Raw genomic sequence first — 21,324 nt, forward strand, 5'->3', positions numbered from 1 at the left:
GCGGGAGTGCGGCTCCTCCCCGGTGTCACGTTGCGCCCGGACCCTGCTGCTGACATGGCGGTCCCGGGGAAGGCGGAGGGGGAAGCGGCTGCGTGCGGAGTCCCTCTCCTCCTTCCCGGGCCCTCCATGTCACCCAGGCTGGTCCTCCTGCTTTTGGGCCTAGCCTGCCTGGCTCGTCGGTCCGCCGGCGCCCTGCCCGAGGGTCTGTACTGCGGGCAGCAGGTGTGCTATGATGTGCTGGGAGTGAGCAGAGACGCCGAGAAGGCAGATATAGCCCGGGCGTACCGGCAGCTGGCCAGGAAGTATCACCCGGACCGGTACCGGAGCAGCGCGGACAAGGAGGCCGCACATGAGCAGTTCCTGCTGGTGGCCACAGCCTACGAGACTCTTAAGGTGATGAGGGGCTGGGGGTGCATGGAGTGTGTGTGTGGTATGTCTGGTTACACCTAGTGCCATGGCGGCTCTCTGTGCCACTCTCCCTGGACCGGCACACACCGAGCCCGGGCAGCGGTGTGTGTGTGCTGCTGTCACATTCCTATTGGCCTGTTAGAAGATTGGCTGCAGTTACCCAACCTGTGGGCCTGCTGCTGCTGTGTATGGCTGTACCGAGTCAGTGAGCAGGAGCAATAGTACATGCCACCTGGCAGTCATTTTTGCCCACAGTAAAATCGTTGCCAGTCAAGAAGAAGAAAAAAAAAGAAAAATTGAATATGACATCATAGGATAATTCCATCTGTCACACCGTTATCCCTACACCAAGACTACTAATGTTTCACTTCTCTTACATTTAGAATTGCATAATAGTAGTAAAAGTGTGCCTTTGATCTTTTCAAGGCTTCACAACTCTTTGCTGTTCTGGCATAGCTTATTTCTTTGCTGTTGTGTAAAGTAGTGAATCGCTCTACTACTAGAACATTGTACCTGTTCTGTTGACGCATATTGTATAAATATTTAATGCACACGTTACACTGATTAAAAATTTGCTGCTAAAAATAAAGAAAAAAAATTGTTACTAAAAATCTGGTTTAGATGGCACTACTGTTATACTGGTGCTGCCTGACACCATATGGTGAGCTTAGAAATTTGTTGGTATAAAAACTGATCTGTTGCTTCATTTTAGGATGAAGAAACACGGAAAGATTATGATTACATGTTGGATCACCCCGAGGAGTACTACAGACACTACTATAATTACTACAGTAGGAGACTTGCTCCAAAAGTGGATGTGAGGATAGTCATCCTGGTTACAGTGTGCATCATATCACTTTTTCAGGTAAGGAGCTAAGAAATGGCATCATTCCAGTGCAAGTAGTTGATGGAATGAGCCTGCAACCAATGAACTACAAATCAAGTACATTTTCAGAATACAGTAGTTCCACAGGTGAGAGGCGACTTACAGGTATATAAACGTGTTTTATTCAGTGTCAATGTTATAAATATATCCGATAAAATAGACATGTGTAAACAAATTTGTATGGCAATAAATTGCCAGTGTCACTTGATCATGTAGATGGCGTGTACCCACCATATTTTGTCCTGGCAACATACTATTTATTTACAAGTGTTTATTTTATTGGAAAAGTTTTAACATATAGAATAAAACACTTTTAAAAACACATCGTATGAATAGACTTTAACTGTGTGTACATTACCTGGCTAGTAACTTCCACTACAGCTGATGGAGGAAAGCTCAGCATAGAGGATTACAGATGGGTGAGTGTTATGTTTTTAATGCCCACCTCTATGCAGCATAGAGTTGTTTGAGCCTGATACTATGCCTATCCTATTTCTTATGAGGTGCTGTGGTTTGGTGGGAGAAATGAACTTTACATAATAAGGAGTGTATTATCTGTGCAGTATTCAGAACTGACCTACTTGGGAACTGTGAGAATTAACATGGATTTTTACTTTTATGAAATCATGATAATGTATATTTAATAACCAAACTACTTTTTTTTATTTATTATTATTATTATTATTATTATTATACAGAAAATAAATTCACCTCAACACTATATACTACTTTGAAGGAAAGTGAGGAAAAAATAGTTTTTTAAAGCCCTTTTTTATTTTATTAAAAAAACACATACTTCCGTTACTAATACTCTAGGGCAGGCCCTGGCTACGTGTGGTTTTTCAGCTGTTGTGAAACTACACAAGCCAGCATCCCCTGCTACAGTTTTAGCATCCCCTAATAGCAAAACTGTTTTAGGGTATTCTGAGACTTGTAGTTTCACAACTGCTGAAGAGCATACTTTGGCCAGGCCTGCTTTAGGGGAATTTACTTGGAATTTTGCAATATATCCTGACATTTCTAGATTGATATTACAACTTTTAAACAGTTCTCACAAGATTGGGAGGTGAGTTAGACTCTTTAACTTATAATTGTTATCATTGTTTTGAAATATAGGGGTATATTCAATTGGCGTCGGATCCATTCCGACATGCATTTGTCAGGAATGGATCCGACAACCCCTATTCTATCCCATCTCAATTTGACTTTTTCAAGTCGAATTGAGATGAGAAACCCAGAGGAGGAGAGGGAGCTGCGGGGAGACCAGCGGGGGACAGCCGCCGGCAGACGGAGGAGATCAGTGCTACAGTAGCACTACAGGAGGATGTCTCGCAGCCACCTGACCTCACGGCAGTGTCCACCCGGCTCCAGCAAGCTTGCTGGAGCCGGGTGGACGCTGCCGTGAACGGCGCGGCTGTGTGACATCCTGCTGCAGCGCTACTGTAGTGCTGATCTCCCCTATATGCCCGCGGCTGTCCCCCGTCTCCCTGGCGCTCTCCTCCTCTGGGTCTGCATCTCAGTCCGACATCTTTTGATGTCGGACTGAGATGGTTGAAAAGGGGGCCAAAACCTGTCGGATTTGGCCCCGTTTTCGACACAAGCATGTGGATCGGCAGCTATTCCGCCGATCCACGTGCTTTTTGACAAGTCAAATTCATCGACTTGTCGAATAATTTAGGGATATATTGAATAGGTTGAATCAGGATTCGACCTTAAAAAGTCGAAAACTGATGTCTTTTCGACAGACGGCAGTTTTCGACTTCAATTGAATATACCCCATAGCCGGTTAACTAAAACTGTGGGCATTTGTCATAAAAAAAAAAAAGTCTTGCAAAGTTGGGGTTTATGTAATCTAATGCGGTTGTAGTATTTCCTTAATTCTTTTCAGGTAATGTTAAAAGATTTGTACTGCATTTATGTTTATAAACAGAGTGTTGTGTTTTCTACCTGGTACTACATTTATGTTGCTCCATTTTAATTGTCCTTAACTTTTCAGTTTTATAGCTGGAGGAGTAGATACAATGAAGCCATTAAATACTTAGCAACAGTGCCAAAATACAGAATACAGGCGTCTGAAATTGCAAAGCAACAAGGAATGCTGAACCGAGCAAAAGAAAAGGGGAAGAACAGGAGGTGTAAAGAAGAAATTAAGGAGGAAGAGGAGGAGATTATCAGGGACATTATCAAGAACAAAATAGACATCAAAGGGGGCTATCAAAAGCCGCAACTATTTGACATCCTCCTCTTCCAAATTATCTTGTTCCCTTATTATTTGTTCAACTATATCTCCTGGTATGCCTGGTGGGTATATACTTTCAACATCAAAGGAGAGGAGTATGGGGAAATGGAAAAACTCTACCTCATCCGTAGAAATATGAAAATGTCACAGTCTCAGTTTGATAGTTTAGAAGATGATCGGAAGAAATTGTTTCTTGAGGATGAACTGTGGATAAAAGAGAAATATGAAGTAAGTGGCATATGGGTCATGTTGTAGTGCTGTGCAAATTATCCTTATTTAGTTGTAAAAGTGGTTGGTGCACGTAGCCACACGTGATGGAGTAAAATGGTCCTTAAAGTTTTGTAAATATTCTGACCAAAACATTCTGAGGCCATGTTGGTTGAATGCCAAATTTTTGTAATCCTGTGTATTGATTTAAAGAAATTGGTAGCCAGTTGCATTGTATCTAATTGTATGTATTTCAAATAAATTTTCTCTAACGTCCTAGTGGATGCTGGGGACTCCGTAAGGACCATGGGGAATAGACGGGCTCCGCAGGAGACATGGGCACTTTAAGAAAGAATTTAGATTCTGGTGTGCTCTGGCTCCTCCCTCTATGACCCTCCTCCAGACCTCAGTTTGAATCTGTGCCCGGACGAGCTGGGTGCTGTTCAGTGAGCTCTCCTGAGCTTGCTGTAAGAAAGTATTTTGTTAGGTTTTTTATTTTCAGGGAGCTCTGCTGGCAACAGACTCCCTGCATCGTGTGACTGAGGGGAGAGAAGCAGCCCAACTCTCTGCAGATAGGTCCTGCTTCTTAGGCTACTGGACACCATTAGCTCCGGAGGGATCGTACACAGGATCTCACCCTCGTCGTCCGATCCCGGAGCCGCGCCGCCGTCCCCCTCGCAGAGCCGGAAGACAGAAGCCGGGTGAAAGATGCAAGAAGACTTCGAAATCGGCGGCAGAAGACTCCAGTCTTCACTGAGGTAGCGCACAGCACTGCAGCTGTGCGCCATTGCTCCCACACTACACCCACATACTCCGGTCACTGTAAGGGTGCAGGGCGCAGGGGGGGGGGGGCGCCCTGGGCAGCAATTAGAGACCTCTTTGGCAAAAGTTTGCATATATACAGTTGGGCACTGTATATATGTATCAGCCCCCGCCAAGAATTGTACATTAAAGCGGGACAGAAGCCCGCCGCTGAGGGGGCGGGGCTTCTTCCTCAGCACTCGCCAGCGCCATTTTTTCTCCACAGCTCCGCTGAGAGGAAGCTCCCCAGGCTCTCCCCTGCAGATACACGGTAGAAGAGGTTAAAAAGAGAGGGGGGGGCACATAATTTGGCGCAAAAAAAGCAATATAACAGCGGCTACTGGGTTAACATTAAGTTACTGTGTTATTCCTGGGTTATATAGCGCTGGGGTGTGTGCTGGCATACTCTCTCTCTCTCTCTCTCTCTCTCTGTCTCTCCAAAGGGCCTTGTGGGGGAACTGTCTTCAAAAAGAGCATTCCCTGTGTGTGTGGTGTCGGTATGCTTGTGTCGACATGTTTGACGAGGAAGGCTATGTGGAAACAGAGCGGGAGCAAATGAATGTGGTGTCTCCGCCGACGGCGCCGACACCTGATTGGATGGATATGTGGAAGGTTTTAAATGATAATGTTAATTCCTTGCATAAAAGGTTGGATAAAGCTGAAACCTTAGGACAGTCAGGGTCTCAGCCCATGCCTGATCCTATGTCGCAGAGGCCGTCAGGGTCTCAGAAGCGCCCACTATCCCAAATGGTTGACACAGATACCGACATGGATTCTGACTCCAGTGTCGATAACGATGATGCAAAGTTACAGCCTAAATTGGCTAAATCCATCCGTTATATGATTATAGCAATTAAGGATGTGTTGCACATCACAGAGGAAACCCCAGTCCCTGACAAGAGGGTTCATATGTATGGGGAAAAAAAGGCAGGTGGTGACCTCCCCCCCCCTTCACATGAGCTAAATGAGTTATGTGAAAAGGCTTGGGAATCTCCAGATAAAAAAACTGCAGATTTCCAAACGGATGCTTATGGCGTATCCTTTCCCGCCAACGGACAGGTTACGCTGGGAATCCTCCCCTAGGGTGGACAAGGCTTTAACACGCTTATCCAAGAGGGTAGCCCTGCCGTCACAGGATACGGTCACCCTAAAAGATGCTGCGGATAGAAAGCAAGAGGGTACAGTGAAGTCCATTTATACACATTCAGGTACCTTACTAAGGCCGGCAATTGCGTCGGCCTGGGTGTGTAGTGCTGTAGCAGCATGGACGGATACCTTATCTGAGGAACTTGATACCTTAGACAAGGATACTATATTAATGACCCTGGGGCATATAAAAGACGCTGTCCTATATATGAGAGATGCTCAAAGAGACATTAGCCTACTGGGCTCTAGAATAAATGCAATGTCGATTTCTGCCAGAAGGGTCCTGTGGACTCGGCAATGGACAGGTGATGCCGACTCAAAAAGGCACATGTAGGTTTTACCTTACAAGGGTGAGGAATTGTTTGGGGGAGGGTCTCTCGGACCTGGTCTCCACAGCTACTGCTGGAAAGTCAAATTTTTTGCCATATGTTTCCTCACAACCTAAGAAAGCACCGTATTACCAAATGCAGTCCTTTCGATCACAAAAAGGCAAGAAAGTCCGAGGTGCGTCCTTTCTTGCCAGAGGCAGGGGCAGAGGAAGGAAGCTGCACAACACAGCTAGTTCCCAGGAAGAGAAGTCCTCCCCGGCTTCCACTAAAGCTAGACCCGGTGGGGGCGCGTCTCCGAAATTTCAGCCACAAGTGGGTTCACTCCCAGGTGGATCCCTGGGCAATAGATATTGTGTCTCAGGGATACAAGCTGGAATTCGAAGAGATGCCCCCTCACCGATACCTCAAATCGGCCCTGCCAGCTTCCCCCTTAGAGAGGGAAATAGTGTTAGCTGCAATTCACAAATTGTATCTTCAACAGGTGGTGGTCAAGGTTCCCCTCCTTCAACAAGGAAAGGGTTATTATTCGACCATGTTTGTGGTACCGAAACCGGATGGTTCGGTCAGCCCCATATTGAATTTAAAATCCCTGAACATATACCTGAAAAGGGTCAAGTTCAAGATGGAATCGCTCAGAGCGGTCATCGCAAGCCTGGAAGGGGGGGATTTTATGGTGTCTCTGGACATAAAGGATGCATACCTTCATGTCCCCATTTATCCACCTCATCAGGCGTACCTCAGATTTGTGGTACAGGATTGTCATTACCAGTTTCAGACGTTGCCATTTGGGCTCTCCACAGCTCCGAGAATATTTACCAAGGTAATGGCGGAAATGATGGTTCTCCTGCGGAAGCAAGGGGTCACAATTATCCCATACTTGGACGATCTCCTCATAAAGGCGAGGTCCAGAGAGCAGTTGCTGATCAGCGTAGCACGCTCTCTGGAAGTGTTACGACAACACGGCTGGATTCTAAATATTCCAAAGTCGCAGTTGGTTCCTACGACTCGTCTGCCCTTCCTGGGCATGATTCTGGACACAGACCAGAAGAGGGTTTATCTCCCGATGGAGAAGGCTCAAGAACTCATGACACTGGTCAGAAACCTATTGAAACCAAAACAGGTGTCGGTGCATCACTGCACGCGAGTCCTGGGAAAGATGGTGGCATCATACGAGGCCATTCCCTTCGACAGGTTCCATGCGAGGACCTTTCAATGGGATCTACTGGACAAATGGTCCGGATCACATCTTCAAATGCATCGGTTAATCACCCTATCCCCCAGGGCCAGGGTGTCTCTCCTGTGGTGGCTGCAGAGTGCTCACCTCCTCGAGGGCCGCAGATTCGGCATTCAGGACTGGGTCCTGGTGACCATGGATGCAAGCCTCCGAGGGTGGGGGGCAGTCACGCAGGGAAGAAATTTCCAAGGTCTGTGGTCAAGTCAGGAGACTTGCCTCCACATCAACATCCTGGAACTAAGGGCTATATACAACGCCCTATGCCAAGCGGAGTCCCTACTTCGCGACCAACCGGTTCTGATTCAGTCAGACAACATCACCGCAGTGGCTCATGTAAACCGCCAAGGCGGCACAAGGAGCAGGGTGGCGATGGTAGAAGCCACCAGAATTCTTCGCTGGGCGGAGAATCACATAAGCGCACTGTCAGCAGTGTTCATTCCGGGTGTGGACAACTGGGAAGCAGACTTCCTCAGCAGGCACGACCTCCACCCGGGAGAATGGGGACTTCATCAAGAAGTCTTCGCGCAGGTTGCGAGTCGGTGGGAACTGCCACAGGTGGACATGATGGCATCCCGCCTCAACAAAAAGCTACAGAAGTATTGCGCCAGGTCAAGAGACCCTCAGGCGATAGCTGTGGACGCACTGGTGACGCCGTGGGTGTTCCAGTCGGTCTATGTATTTCCTCCTCTTCCTCTCATACCAAAGGTGCTGAGAATCATAAGAAAAAGAGGATTGAGAACAATACTCATTGTTCCGGGTTGGCCAAGAAGGACTTGGTATCCAGATCTGCAAGAAATGCTCACAGAGGACCCGTGGCCTCTGCCTCTAAGATAGGACTTGTTGCAACAGGGGCCCTGTCTGTTCCAAGACTTACCGCGGCTGCGTTTGACGGCATGGCGGTTGAACGCCGGATCCTAGCAGAAAAAGGCATTCCGGATGAGGTCATTCCTACGCTGATAAAGGCTAGGAAGGACGTGACGGCTCAACATTATCACCGTATATGGCGAAAATATGTTGCTTGGTGTGAGGCCAGGAATGCCCCTACGGAGGAATTCCAGCTGGGCCGTTTCCTTCACTTCCTACAGTCGGGAGTGACTTTGGGCCTAAAATTGGGTTCCATTAAGGTCCAGATTTCGGCCCTATCCATTTTCTTTCAAAAAGAACTGGCTTCTCCGCCTGAAGTTCAGACGTTTGTAAAGAGGGTGCTGCATATTCAGCCCCCTTTTGTGCCTCCGGTGGCACCTTGGGATCTTAACGTGGTGTTGAGTTTCCTGAAATCACACTGGTTTGAACCACTCAAGACGGTGGAATTGAAATATCTCATGTGGAAGGTGGTCATGCTACTAGCCTTGGCTTCGGCTAGGCGTGTGTCAGAATTGGCGGCTTTGTCACATCAAAGCCCTTATCTGGTTTTCCATGCGGATAGAGCAGAATTGCGGACCCGCCCACAATTTCTGCCAAAAGTGGTTTCATCCTTTCATATAAACCAACCCATTGTGGTGCCTGTGGCTACTACTGACTTGGAGGATTCCGAGTTACTGGATGTGGTCAGGGCTTTGAAGGTTTATGTAGCCAGAACGGCTAGGGTCAGGAAAACAGAATCTTTGTTTATCCTGTATGCTTCCAACAAGCTTGGGGCTCCTGCTTCAAAGCAGACTATTGCTCGCTGGATCTGTAACACGATTCAGCAGGCTCATTCTGCGGCTGGATTGCCGCTGCCTAAATCAGTTAAGGCCTATTCCACAAGGAAGGTGGGCTCTTCTTGGGCGGCTGCCTGAGGGGTCTCGGCATTACAGCTTTGCCGAGCGGCTACTTGGTCAGGTTCAAACACCTTTGCAAAGTTCTACAAGTTTGATACCCTGGCTGAGGAGGACCTTGTGTTTGCTCATTCGGTGCTGCAGAGTCATCCGCACTCTCCCGCCCGTTTGGGAGCTTTGGTATAATCCCCATGGTCCTTACGGAGTCCCCAGCATCCACTAGGACGTTAGAGAAAATAAGATTTTACTTACCAGTAAATCTATTTCTCGTAGTCCGTAGTGGATGCTGGGCGCCCGTCCCAAGTGCGGACTTATTCTGCAATGCTTGTATATAGTTATGTTATAGTTGCATCAAGGTTGATCTGATGCTCTATTGTTGTTCATACTGTTAACTGGGTAAGGTTATCACAAGTTATACGGTGTGATTGGTGTGGCTGGTATGTATCTTGCCCTGGATTACCAAAATCCTTTCCTTGTACTGTCAGCTCTTCCGGGCACAGTTTCTCTAACTGAGGTCTGGAGGAGGGTCATAGAGGGAGGAGCCAGAGCACACCAGAATCTAAATTCTTTCTTAAAGTGCCCATGTCTCCTGCGGAGCCCGTCTATTCCTCATGGTCCTTACGGAGTCCCCAGCATCCACTACGGACTACGAGAAATAGATTTACCGGTAAGTAAAATCTTATTTTTTAACTCATAGGGGTCGATCCAATTATCTGCGACGGGTGCGATGTGCCGTTGCCATGGCACTTTAATGCTGGCAATGTCGCACCCTTCGAGGGCTGAAATCGGGACCAATTTGCACAAAATTGCTCGGATATCTATAGGGTGGCAAGCATGTTTGTGCAAATTCAGGCTGCCGTGAATCGCTAATTGGATTGACTCCATAGTTTCTTACTAAAGTTCTGGCATCTATATAAATGGATTCTAGAATTTTGTGTGGGAAAAATAATCTGCTAATTAGATCGCCTCCTATTGAGTTTCTGTAAGTTTAAATAATAGATTTAGGCTAATTTGTACAAGTCTATTCAGAAAATGTCTGTACCCAAGTGGAATGTGACATGAGCAAACTGCTCAACACATACTGAAGGCATCAGGACCATGGATCTGAATGCCAGTAGAACACTGCTGTATAGTTGGGCAGCTTATAAACTATAATGGGCCCTACACATTGGCCGATCCGCCGCCGAGCTGCCCGACGGCGGATACGGCCGACGAGCGAAGCGGCGGGGGGGCAGTGCCGGGGGGAGTGAAGTTACTTCACTCCCTCCGTCACACGGCTCCATAGAACTGCAGGCAAATATGGACGAGATCGTCCATATTGGCCTGCATGCACAGCCGACGGGGCACCAGCGATGAACGAGCGCGGGGCCGCACATCGTTCATCGCTGGAGCCTCCACACTCAGAGATATGAACGGTATCTCGTTCAATAATGAACGAGATCATTCATATCTTTGAGGAATATCGGCCAGTGTGTAGTGCCTATAAGAGTACCTTGCGGGCATAGTTTGGGAATCACTGCCAAAGGGGAAAGTAAAGTTGTCTTTTCTGTCCAAAACAAATACAGTAGTAACCTAAAAAGAAAATCTATAATCTTGTTTCTATTAGATATACAAAAAAGAGCAAGAGGAAGAAATAAAGTTAAAAATGGCTTCAGACCCACGATGGAAGAGATATAGGAGGTGGATGAAAAATGAAGGACCAGGAAGACTCACATTTGCTGATGACTGAAAGTCACATACATGTTGGCTTGGTGCTCCTGAAGATTATTTTTATAAAATAAAATATAAGTTTTGTATCTGCTGCACAAGTGTAGTAATCTGAAGCTCATATACAAATATTGTCCTCTTTTTAATTTTTGTGCCCTTGGGCTAGCACTAGGCAATAAATATTCAGTTTACTCTTCTACGTGTTATAATCCCTTTGTATTCCTCATTCCAGAGGAACATATACTTTCTCCAGCAGATCCACCTGGAAATTATAATGGTAATGTCAGCTGTGCAACATGCTTGCTGAGGTCCTGTAATCAGTGTTAGCAGTGAGTTACAGACAAGTGACAGAGACTGGATTGTAGGCACCATCTGCAGTTCTTAGCTAGTTTAGAGATAAAGGAAGGAGGTCTCTACCGAAAATGTTTTGTATAGTAATAAGTGTAATGCACAGAGTGGGAAAAGTTACTATTTAATACACACTTTCCAACATGCTCAGGCCTTTTCCACTTTCCTTAGTGATTGTGTGGGTGATTTATCAAAGCGTGGACAGAGATAAAGAGGTAATCAATGAACTCCTAACTCACTTTGCAGACTGTGGGGTTAATGTATGATACTGGCACATATCCGTAAAGAGACGAAGCGGGATGTATTAACATCTCGGATGCTGGAGAGGCACGGTTAAAATTGATAACTACATTGGCGTGCTATCTTTATAGAGCCCATGTCATTTTGCACACACCGGCGCTGTCATATATGGGGTAGAAGCAGTATCAGCGCACGTAACATGAGACATAATACATCTACCCCTGTGTTTGTAAAATGACAGAATCTGGTTGCTACTTTCTCTTGCCAAGCTTTGATAAATCTCTCCTCAAATCAGTAGTGGAAATCCATTAATATTCTGAAACCAGTCCACTGGAAACCTACAATAAGAAATAATCACCTGATCATAATATTTGCTGTCACTTATCATTTTTCAGGGGGTGTGATGTAAGAGTATTGGAGATTACTATAACTGCAGTGAATAAAAAAGTTTGAATTAATAAAGATCAAAAAGTTTAGAAAGAAGGTTATCCAGTGCTCATGTACTTGAGTATTTAGATTGTCCTAAGGCTGCTACCTATTTTCAGAAGTGCCTCAAGCTTCGATATAGATATAATACAATACAGAGTTAGGTGCGCCAAGTGGACAAGTTCTATTTGTTTAAGAGGAATGATGTTGTTGTAATGACACTCAGACTAATTGTTTTAGCTAACAAAAGTGTTTTTTTATTTAATTATTTTAGCCAAAATGAGGGGGGAGGGGGGGGGTTGGATGTTGGAGGGAGAGGGGAGTGGAAAAAATGGGGGGGGGGGGAGATCTATATATCTATATATATCTATCTCTCTCTAAGGAAATATCCGTGAGTATCGGATATATTAAAATATTTTTGTTGCTATAACGTATTGGAGGCACTCCGGTCGGTGGCGTCCCACCTCTGTAGTGCCTAAAGTCTCGTAGTATTGTCCAGAGCCTACAATGGGTGTTTGTGTTTTGTCAAAACATGGAAGAGTTAGAAACAAAAATGGTGGGGGTCCCCCCGGAGGGTCGGTGCGGCAAGGGATCCTAGTGGTCGCTATTGGTCAGGTAGTGAGGGCTCCGGACATACCGTCCGCCCCTGGGCTCTGACAGTACGCAGTGTCGTTCTTCTGAGCGCACCGTGACTGTCTGTGCCGATTGGGGAAGCGGTCACCGTCTTGGAGAGGGAGAAAGACAACTGCTTCTAGCCCTACTGGGCTGTCTGCCGTGTCTTTTCCTCTCCTACAGAGTCCCTTACCTTGTCCTCGTAGCTCCGTCTCGTTCCCTCTTGCCGGCGGCCTGCTCCGTTCTCCTTCGGCGGCGTTGTCCTCCTCTTGCTTCCGGGTTGTCCTGATCACGTGATCAGGATACGAGGTCGCGACGTTCTCGATCCGTGAAGCGGCGGCTCCCCCTCGTCCGTCTTCGTTCCTATCTTTCTTACGGCTCTGTTTAGAAGTTAAAGTCAATGATTATGGTAGTAGGTAAAATTTGGTGGTGTATTTCCAACGCGTATCGGCCCGTGCTGGCCTTCGTCAGGGAATCTTGTTCAGCCATGTTTGTTGTGGGCTATTTAGCCCATCTTGGGGAACTGTCTCTCTTTCTCATTGGTCCTATTTGGGGGCGGTGTGGAGGGCAGGTTGAATTAATGAATTGCATGTAGAATGGGAATAATAGGTTGCAGGGGAATAATGATTGGGAATATAAATGTGCATGGGGATTTAGGAGGAGCACAGGAGTGAGAAATATAGGAAAATTCATTAAATAGGATTGATAAAAGTTAATAATAAATAAAACAATGATAATAGGGAATGAAAGAAGAAATAATAAAATATACATATTAATAGTCATATGAATTGTAGATGAAATAAAGGATAAATGTACAAGTTACTTTATCCTGCAGTTAATGGAGGATAAAGACCTAACATGCTCTCTCATTGGTTTATGATTGTTCGTATTTGTTTGGCATCTTCTAAGGGAATTGAACGAATAGATAAAATAAGTAGGGGGTAGTGTAAATAAATAAATAAATCAATAAATAAGTAACGAGGGTTGCTATCTCAGTAGATAGATGAATGGAATGTTGCTATCTTTGACATTGAAATGGGTGGAGCTTATAGTGTCTTTCTCTGATACACCTATATAAGTGCATTGTGTTGGCTGCAAGTAATCCTGTTTTTCTTTTCTTCCCTTAGAAGATGCCAAACAAATACGAACAATCATAAACCAATGAGAGAGCATGTTAGGTCTTTATCCTCCATTAACTGCAGGATAAAGTAACTTGTACATTTATCCTTTATTTCATCTACAATTCATATGACTATTAATATGTATATTTTATTATTTCTTCTTTCATTCCCTATTATTATTATCATTGTTTTATTTATTATTAACTTTTATCAATCCTATTTAATGAATTTTCCTATATTTCTCACTCCTGTGCTCCTCCTAAATCCCCATGCACATTTATATTCCCAATCATTATTCCCCTGCAACCTATTATTCCCATTCTACATGCAATTCATTAATTCAACCTGCCCTCCACACCGCCCCCAAATAGGACCAATGAGAAAGAGAGACAGTTCCCCAAGATGGGCTAAATAGCCCACAACAAACATGGCTGAACAAGATTCCCTGACGAAGGCCAGCACGGGCCGATACGCGTTGGAAATACACCACCAAATTTTACCTACTACTACAATCATTGACTTTAACTTCTAAACAGAGCCGTAAGAAAGATAGGAACGAAGACGGACGAGGGGGAGCCGCCGCTTCACGGATCGAGAACGTCGCGACCTCGTAACCTGATCACGTGATCAGGACAACCCGGAAGCAAGAGGAGGACAACGCCGCCGAAGGAGAACGGAGCAGGCCGCCGGCAAGAGGGAACAAGACGGAGCTACGAGGACAAGGTAAGGGACTCTGTAGGAGAGGAAAAGACACGGCAGACAGCCCAGTAGGGCTAGAAGCAGTTGTCTTTCTCCCTCTCCAAGACGGTGACCGCTTCCCCAATCGGCACAGACAGTCACGGTGCGCTCAGAAGAACGACACTGCGTACTGTCAGAGCCCAGGGGCGGACGGTATGTCCGGAGCCCTCACTACCTGACCAATAGCGACCACTAGGATCCCTTGCCGCACTGACCCTACGGGGGGGACGCCCACCATTTTTGTTTCTAACTCTTCCATGTTTTGACAAAACACAAACACCCATTGTAGGCTCTGGACAATACTACGAGACTTTAGGCACTACAGAGGTGGGACGCCACCGACCGGAGTGCCTCCAGTACGTTATAGCAACAAAAATATTTTAATATATCCGATACTCACGGATATTTCCATAGATAGATAGATAGATAGAGATATATATATATATAGAGGAGAAATGGTGTACCCGGCACTCCTTATTAGCCAATGGTTTATCCGCTGTGGTGCCCTCCGGGTGACTCTAGGTCACTGATATGTAGCGTGGATTTGGCGGCGGCACTCAGACAGACTCATCAAGGTAACAAACAGGTCATTTATTAGACCGTGGAGACCTCCACGGTCTAATAAATGACCTGTTTGTTACCTTGATGAGTCTGTCTGAGTGCCGCCGCCAAATCCACGCTATATATATATATATATATATATATATATATATATATATATATATATATATATTTCTCTGACGTCCTAAGTGGATGCTGGGGACTCCGTCAGGACCATGGGGATTAGCGGCTCCGCAGGAGACAGGGCACAAAACTAAAGCTTTAGGATCAGGTGGTGTGTACTGGCTCCTCCCCCTATGACCCTCCTCCAAGCCTCAGTTAGGTTTTTGTGCCCGTCCGAGCAGGGTGCAATCTAGGTGGCTCTCTTAAGGAGCTGCTTAGAAAAAGTTTTTAGGTTTATTATTTTCAGTGAGTCCTGCTGGCAACAGGCTCACTGCATCGAGGGACTTAGGGGAGAGAAGTTCAACTCACCTGCGTGCAGGATGGATTGGCTTCTTAGGCTACTGGACACCATTAGCTCCAGAGGGAGTCGGAACACAGGTCTCACCCTGGGGTTCGTCCCGGAGCCGCGCCGCCGACCCCCCTTGCAGATGCTGAAGATTGAAGGTCCAGAAACCGGCGGCAGAAGGCTCTTCAGTCTTCTTGAAGGTAGCGCACAGCACTGCAGCTGTGCGCCATTGTTTGTCACACACTTCTCACCAACGGTCACGGAGGGTGCAGGGCGCTGCTGGGGGCGCCCTGGGCAGCAATGTAAATACCTTTTATGGCTAAAAAAATACATCACATATAGCCCTTGAGGCTATATGGATGTATTTAACCCCTGCCAAATATTACAAACTACGGGAGAAAAGCCCGCCGGAATAGGGGGCGGGGCTTATTCTCCTCAGCACACAGCGCCATTTTCCTGCTCAGCTCCGCTGTGAGGAAGGCTCCCAGGACTCTCCCCTGCACTGCACTACAGAAACAGGGTAAAACAGAGAGGGGGGGCACTTTTTATGGCGATATTTTATATATTTAAGCTGCTATAAGGATACAACACTTATATAAGGTTGTTCCCATATATATTATAGCGCTTGGGTGTGTGCTGACAAACTCTCCCTCTGTCTCCCCAAAGGGCTAGTGGGGTCCTGTCTTCGATAAGAGCATTCCCTGTGTGTCTGCTGTGTGTCGGTACGTGTGTGTCGACATGTATGAGGACGATGTTGGTGTGGAGGCAGAGCAATTGCCGGTAATGGTGATGTCACCCCCCAGGGAGTCGACACCGGAATGGATGGCTTTGTTTATGGAATTACATGATAATGTCAGCACATTACAAAAATCAGTTGACGACATGAGACGGCCGGAAAACCAGTTGGTACCTGCCCAGGCGTCTCAGACACCGTCAGGGGCTGTAAAACGCCCTTTACCTCAGTCGGTCGACACAGACCCAGACACGGACACTGAATCTAGTGTCGACGGTGAAGAAACAAACGTATTTTCAAGTAGAGCCACACGTTATATGATCACGGCAATGAAGGAGGCTTTGCATATCTCTGATACTGCAAGTACCACAAAAAGGGGTATTATGTGGGGGGTGAAAAAACTACCTGTAGTTTTTCCTGAATCAGAGGAATTGAATGATGTATGTGATGAAGCGTGGGTTAACCCAGATAGAAAAGTGCTAATTTCAAAAAAGTTATTGGCATTATACCCTTTCCCGCCAGAGGTTAGGGCGCGCTGGGAAACACCCCCTAGGGTGGATAAGGCGCTCACACGCTTATCAAAACAAGTGGCGTTACCGTCTCCTGATACGGCCGCCCTCAAGGATCCAGCTGATAGGAGGCTGGAAACTACCCTAAAGAGTATATACACACATACTGGTGTTATACTGCGACCAGCCATCGCCTCAGCCTGGATGTGCAGTGCTGGGGTGGTCTGGTCGGATTCCCTGACTAAAAATATTGATACCCTGGATAGGGACAGTATTTTATTGACTATAGAGCAATTAAAGGATGCTTTTCTTTATATGCGAGATGCTCAGAGGGATATTTGCACTCTGGCATCGAGAGTAAGTGCGATGTCCATATCTGCCAGAAGAAGTTTATGGACGCGACAGTGGTCAGGTGATGCGGATTCCAAACGACATATGGAAGTATTGCCGTATAAAGGGGAGGAATTATTTGGCGTAGGTCTATCGGATCTGGTGGCCACGGCAACTGCCGGAAAATCCACCTTTTTACCTCAGACCCCCTCCCAACAGAAAAAGACACCGTCTTTTCAGCCGCAGTCCTTTCGGTCCTATAAGAACAAGAGGGCAAAAGGACAGTCATATCTGCCCCGGGGCAGAGGAAGGGGTAAGAGAGGGCAGCAAGCAGCCCCTGCCCAGGAACAGAAGCCCTCCCAGGGTTCTGCAAAGCCCTCAGCATGACGCTGGGGCTGTACAAGCGGACTCAGGAGCGGTGGGGGGTCGACTCAGGAATTTCAGCGCACAGTGGGCTTGCTCACAGGTGGACCCTTGGATCCTGCAGGTAGTATCTCAGGGCTACAGGTTGGAATTCGAGAAGTCTCCCCCTCACCGGTTCCTAAAGTCTGCTTTGCCAACGTCTCCCTCAGACAGGGCGACGGTATTGGAAGCCATTCACAAGCTGTTTTCTCAGCAGGTGATAGTCATGGTACCCCTCCTACAACAGGGAAAGGGGTATTACTCCACGCTATTTGTGGTACCGAAGCCGGACGGCTCGGTAAGACCTATTCTAAATCTGAAATCTTTGAACCTGTACATACAAAAATTCAAGTTCAAGATGAAATCACTCAGAGCAGTGATAGCGAATCTGGAAGAAAGGGACTTTATGGTGTCCCTGGACATAAAGGATGCTTACCTGCATGTCCCAATTTGCCCTTCACATCAAGGGTACCTCAGGTTCGTGGTGCAAAACTGTCATTATCAGTTTCAGACGCTGCCGTTTGGATTGTCCACGGCACCTCGGGTCTTTACCAAGGTAATGGCCGAAATGATGATTCTTCTGTGAAGAAGAGGCGTATTAATTATCCCTTACTTGGACGATCTCCTGATAAGGGCAAGGTCCAGAGAACAGCTGGAGGACGGAGTAGCACTAACCCAAGTAGTGCTGCAACAACACGGGTGGATTCTGAATTTTCCAAAATCTCAGTTGACCCCGACAACACGTCTGCTGTTCCTGGGAATGATTCTGGACACGGTTCAGAAAAAGGTGATTCTTCCGGAGGAGAAAGCCAAGGAGTTATCCGAACTTGTCAGGATCCTCCTAAAACCAGGAAAAGTGTCTGTGCATCAATGCACAAGAGTCCTGGAAAAGATGGTGGCTTCTTACGAAGCAATTCCATTCGGCAGATTCCACGCACGAACTTTTCAGTGGGATCTGCTGGACAAATGGTCCGGATCGCATCTGCAGATGCATCAGCGGATAACCTTATCGCCACGGACAAGGGTGTCTCTTCTGTGGTGGTTGCAGAGTGCTCATCTGTTAGAGGGCCGCAGATTCGGCATACAGGACTGGGTCCTGGTGACCACGGATGCCAGTCTGAGAGGCTGGGGAGCGGTCACACAGGGAAGAAACTTCCAGGGAGTATGGTCAAGCCTGGAGATGTCTCTTCATATAAATATACTGGAGCTAAGAGCAATTTACAATGCTCTAAGCCTGGCAAAACTTCTGCTTCAGGGTCAGCCGGTGTTGATCCAGTCGGACAACATCACGGCAGTCGCCCACGTAAACTGACAGGGTGGCACAAGAAGCAGGAGAGCAATGGCAGAAGCTGCAAGGATTCTTCGCTGGGCGGAAGATCATGTGATAGCACTGTCAGCAGTGTTCATTCCGGGAGTAGACAACTGGGAAGCAGACTTCCTCAGCAGACACGATCTACACCCGGGAGAGTGGGGACTTCATCCAGAAGTCTTCCACATGATTGTGAACCGTTGGGAAAAACCAAAGGTGGATATGATAGCGTCTCGCCTCAACAAAAAACTGGACAGGTATTGCGCCAGGTCAAGAGACCCTCAGGCAATAGCTGTGGACGCTCTGGTAACACCGTGGGTGTACCAGTCAGTGTATGTGTTTCCTCCTCTGCCTCTCATACCCAAAGTACTGAGAATTATACGGCAAAGGGGAATAAGAACGATACTCGTGGCTCCGGATTGGCCAAGAAGAACTTGGTACCCGGAACTTCAGGAGATGCTCACGGAAAATCCGTGGCCTCTACCTCTAAGACGGGACCTGATTCAGCAGGGACCGTGTCTATTTCAAGACTTACCGCGGCTGCGTTTGACGGCATGGCGGTTGAACGCCGAATTCTAAAGGAAAAAGGCATTCCAGAAGAGGTCATTCCTACACTGGTTAAAGCCAGGAAGGAGGTGACTGCACAACATTATCACCGCATTTGGAGAAAATATGTTGCGTGGTGTGAGGCCAGGAAGGCCCCCACGGAGGAATTTCAACTGGGTCGATTCCTACATTTCCTGCAAACAGGATTGTCTATGGGCCTCAAATTGGGGTCCATTAAGGTTCAAATTTCGGCCCTGTCGATTTTCTTCCAGAAAGAATTGGCTTCAGTTCCTGAAGTCCAGACTTTTGTAAAAGGAGTACTACATATACAGCCCCCGGTTGTGCCCCCAGTGGCTCCGTGGGACCTGAATGTAGTTTTGGATTTTCTCAAATCCCATTGGTTTGAGTCACTCAAATCGGTGGATTTGAAATATCTTACATGGAAAGTAACCATGCTACTGGCCCTGGCTTCAGCCAGGAGAGTATCAGAATTGGCGGCTTTATCGTATAAGAGCCCATATCTGATTTTCCATTCGGACAGGGCAGAACTGCGGACGCGTCCTCAGTTTCTGCCTAAGGTGGTGTCAGCGTTTCACCTGAACCAACCTATTGTGGTGCCTGCGGCTACTAGCGATTTGGAAGATTCCAAGTTGCTGGACGTTGTCAGGGCATTGAAAATATACATTTCAAGGACGGCTGGAGTCAGAAAATCTGACTCGCTGTTTATACTGTATGCACCCAACAAGCTGAGTGCTCCTGCTTCTAAGCAGACGATTGCTCGTTGGATTTGTAGCACAATTCAACTTGCACATTCTGTGGCAGGCCTGCCACAGCCTAAATCTGTCAAGGCCCATTCCACAAGGAAGGTGGGCTCATCCTGGGCGGCTGCCCGAGGGGTCTCGGCATTACAACTCTGCCGAGCAGCTACGTGGTCGGGGGAGAACAAGTTTGTAAAATTCTACAAATTTGATACCCTGGCTAAAGAGGACCTGGAGTTCTCTCATTCGGTGCTGCAGAGTCATCCGCACTCTCCCGCCCGTTTGGGAGCTTTGGTATAATCCCCATGGTCCTGACGGAGTCCCCAGCATCCACTTAGGACGTCAGAGAAAATAAGATTTTACTTACCGATAAATCTATTTCTCGTAGTCCGTAGTGGATGCTGGGCGCCCATCCCAAGTGCGGATTGTCTGCAATACTTGTACATAGTTATTGTTACAAAAAAATCGGGTTGTTATTTGTTGTGAGCCGTCTGTTCAGAGGCTCCTACGTTTGTCATACTGTTAACTGGGTTTAGATCACAAGTTATACGGTGTGATTGGTGTGGCTGGTATGAGTCTTACCCGGGATTCAATATCCTTCCTTATTGTGTACGCTCGTCCGGGCACAGTATCCTAACTGAGGCTTGGAGGAGGGTCATAGGGGGAGGAGCCAGTACACACCACCTGATCCTAAAGCTTTAGTTTTGTGCCCTGTCTCCAGCGGAGCCGCTAATCCCCATGGTCCTGACGGAGTCCCCAGCATCCACTACGGACTACGAGAAATAGATTTATCGGTAAGTAAAATCTTATTATCTCCCCCCCCCCCCCCCCCCATTTTTTCCACTCCCCTCTCCCTCCAACATCCCCCTCATTTTGGCTAAAATAATTAAATAAAAAAACACTTTTGTTAGCTAAAACAATTAGTCTGAGTGTCATTACAACAACATCATTCCTCTTAAACAAATAGAACTTGTCCACTTGGCGCACCTAACTCTGTATTGTAAAGATCAAAAAGTACTGACAATGAAACGTATTCAAATTCCAAGTGGAGTTTGCAGTATCTTTTTTACCATTTAATTTTGAAATCTTAAAATCACAACTTGATGGTCACATTTTAATTTGGCAAAAAAACAAGTACATAGGATTACTGGCTTTGTAGTGTATCCTAATTTCTCTAACGTCCTAGAGGATGCTGGGGACTCCGTAAGGACCATGGGGAAGAGACGGGCTCCGCAGGAGACATGGGCACTTTAAGAAAGAATTTAGTTCCTGGTGTGCACTGGCTTATCCCTCTCTGCCCCTCCTCCAGACCTCAGTTTGATTCTGTGCCAAGAGGAGCTGGGTGTTTTTCAGTGAGCTCTCCTGAGTTTGCTGATAGAAAGTTTTTTGTTAGTTTTTTTTATTTTCAGGGAGCTCTGCTGGCAACAGACTCCCTGCATCGTGGGACTGAGGGGAGAGAAGCAGCCCTACTCTCTGAAGCTAGGTCCTGCTTCTTAGGCTACTGGACACCATTAGCTCCAGAGGGATCG

General features: G+C 46.8%; 1 protein-coding gene across 1 annotated transcript; it reads left to right on the top strand.

Moving 5' to 3' along the window:
• DNAJC25 (DnaJ heat shock protein family (Hsp40) member C25) lies at positions 1 to 10,910 on the top strand. Its single transcript, XM_063914684.1, has 4 exons — positions 1 to 393; positions 1,121 to 1,273; positions 3,291 to 3,761; positions 10,614 to 10,910. The coding sequence occupies exons 1-4, from the start codon at positions 55 to 57 to the stop codon at positions 10,734 to 10,736; spliced, it is 1,086 nt and encodes a 361-aa protein (XP_063770754.1). The 5' UTR covers positions 1 to 54; the 3' UTR covers positions 10,737 to 10,910.
• The last annotated feature ends 10,414 nt before the right edge of the window (positions 10,911 to 21,324 follow it).

Source organism: Pseudophryne corroboree, chromosome 1 (assembly GCF_028390025.1).
Source record: "Pseudophryne corroboree isolate aPseCor3 chromosome 1, aPseCor3.hap2, whole genome shotgun sequence".
In the NCBI taxonomy this organism is placed as follows: domain Eukaryota; kingdom Metazoa; phylum Chordata; class Amphibia; order Anura; family Myobatrachidae; genus Pseudophryne; species Pseudophryne corroboree.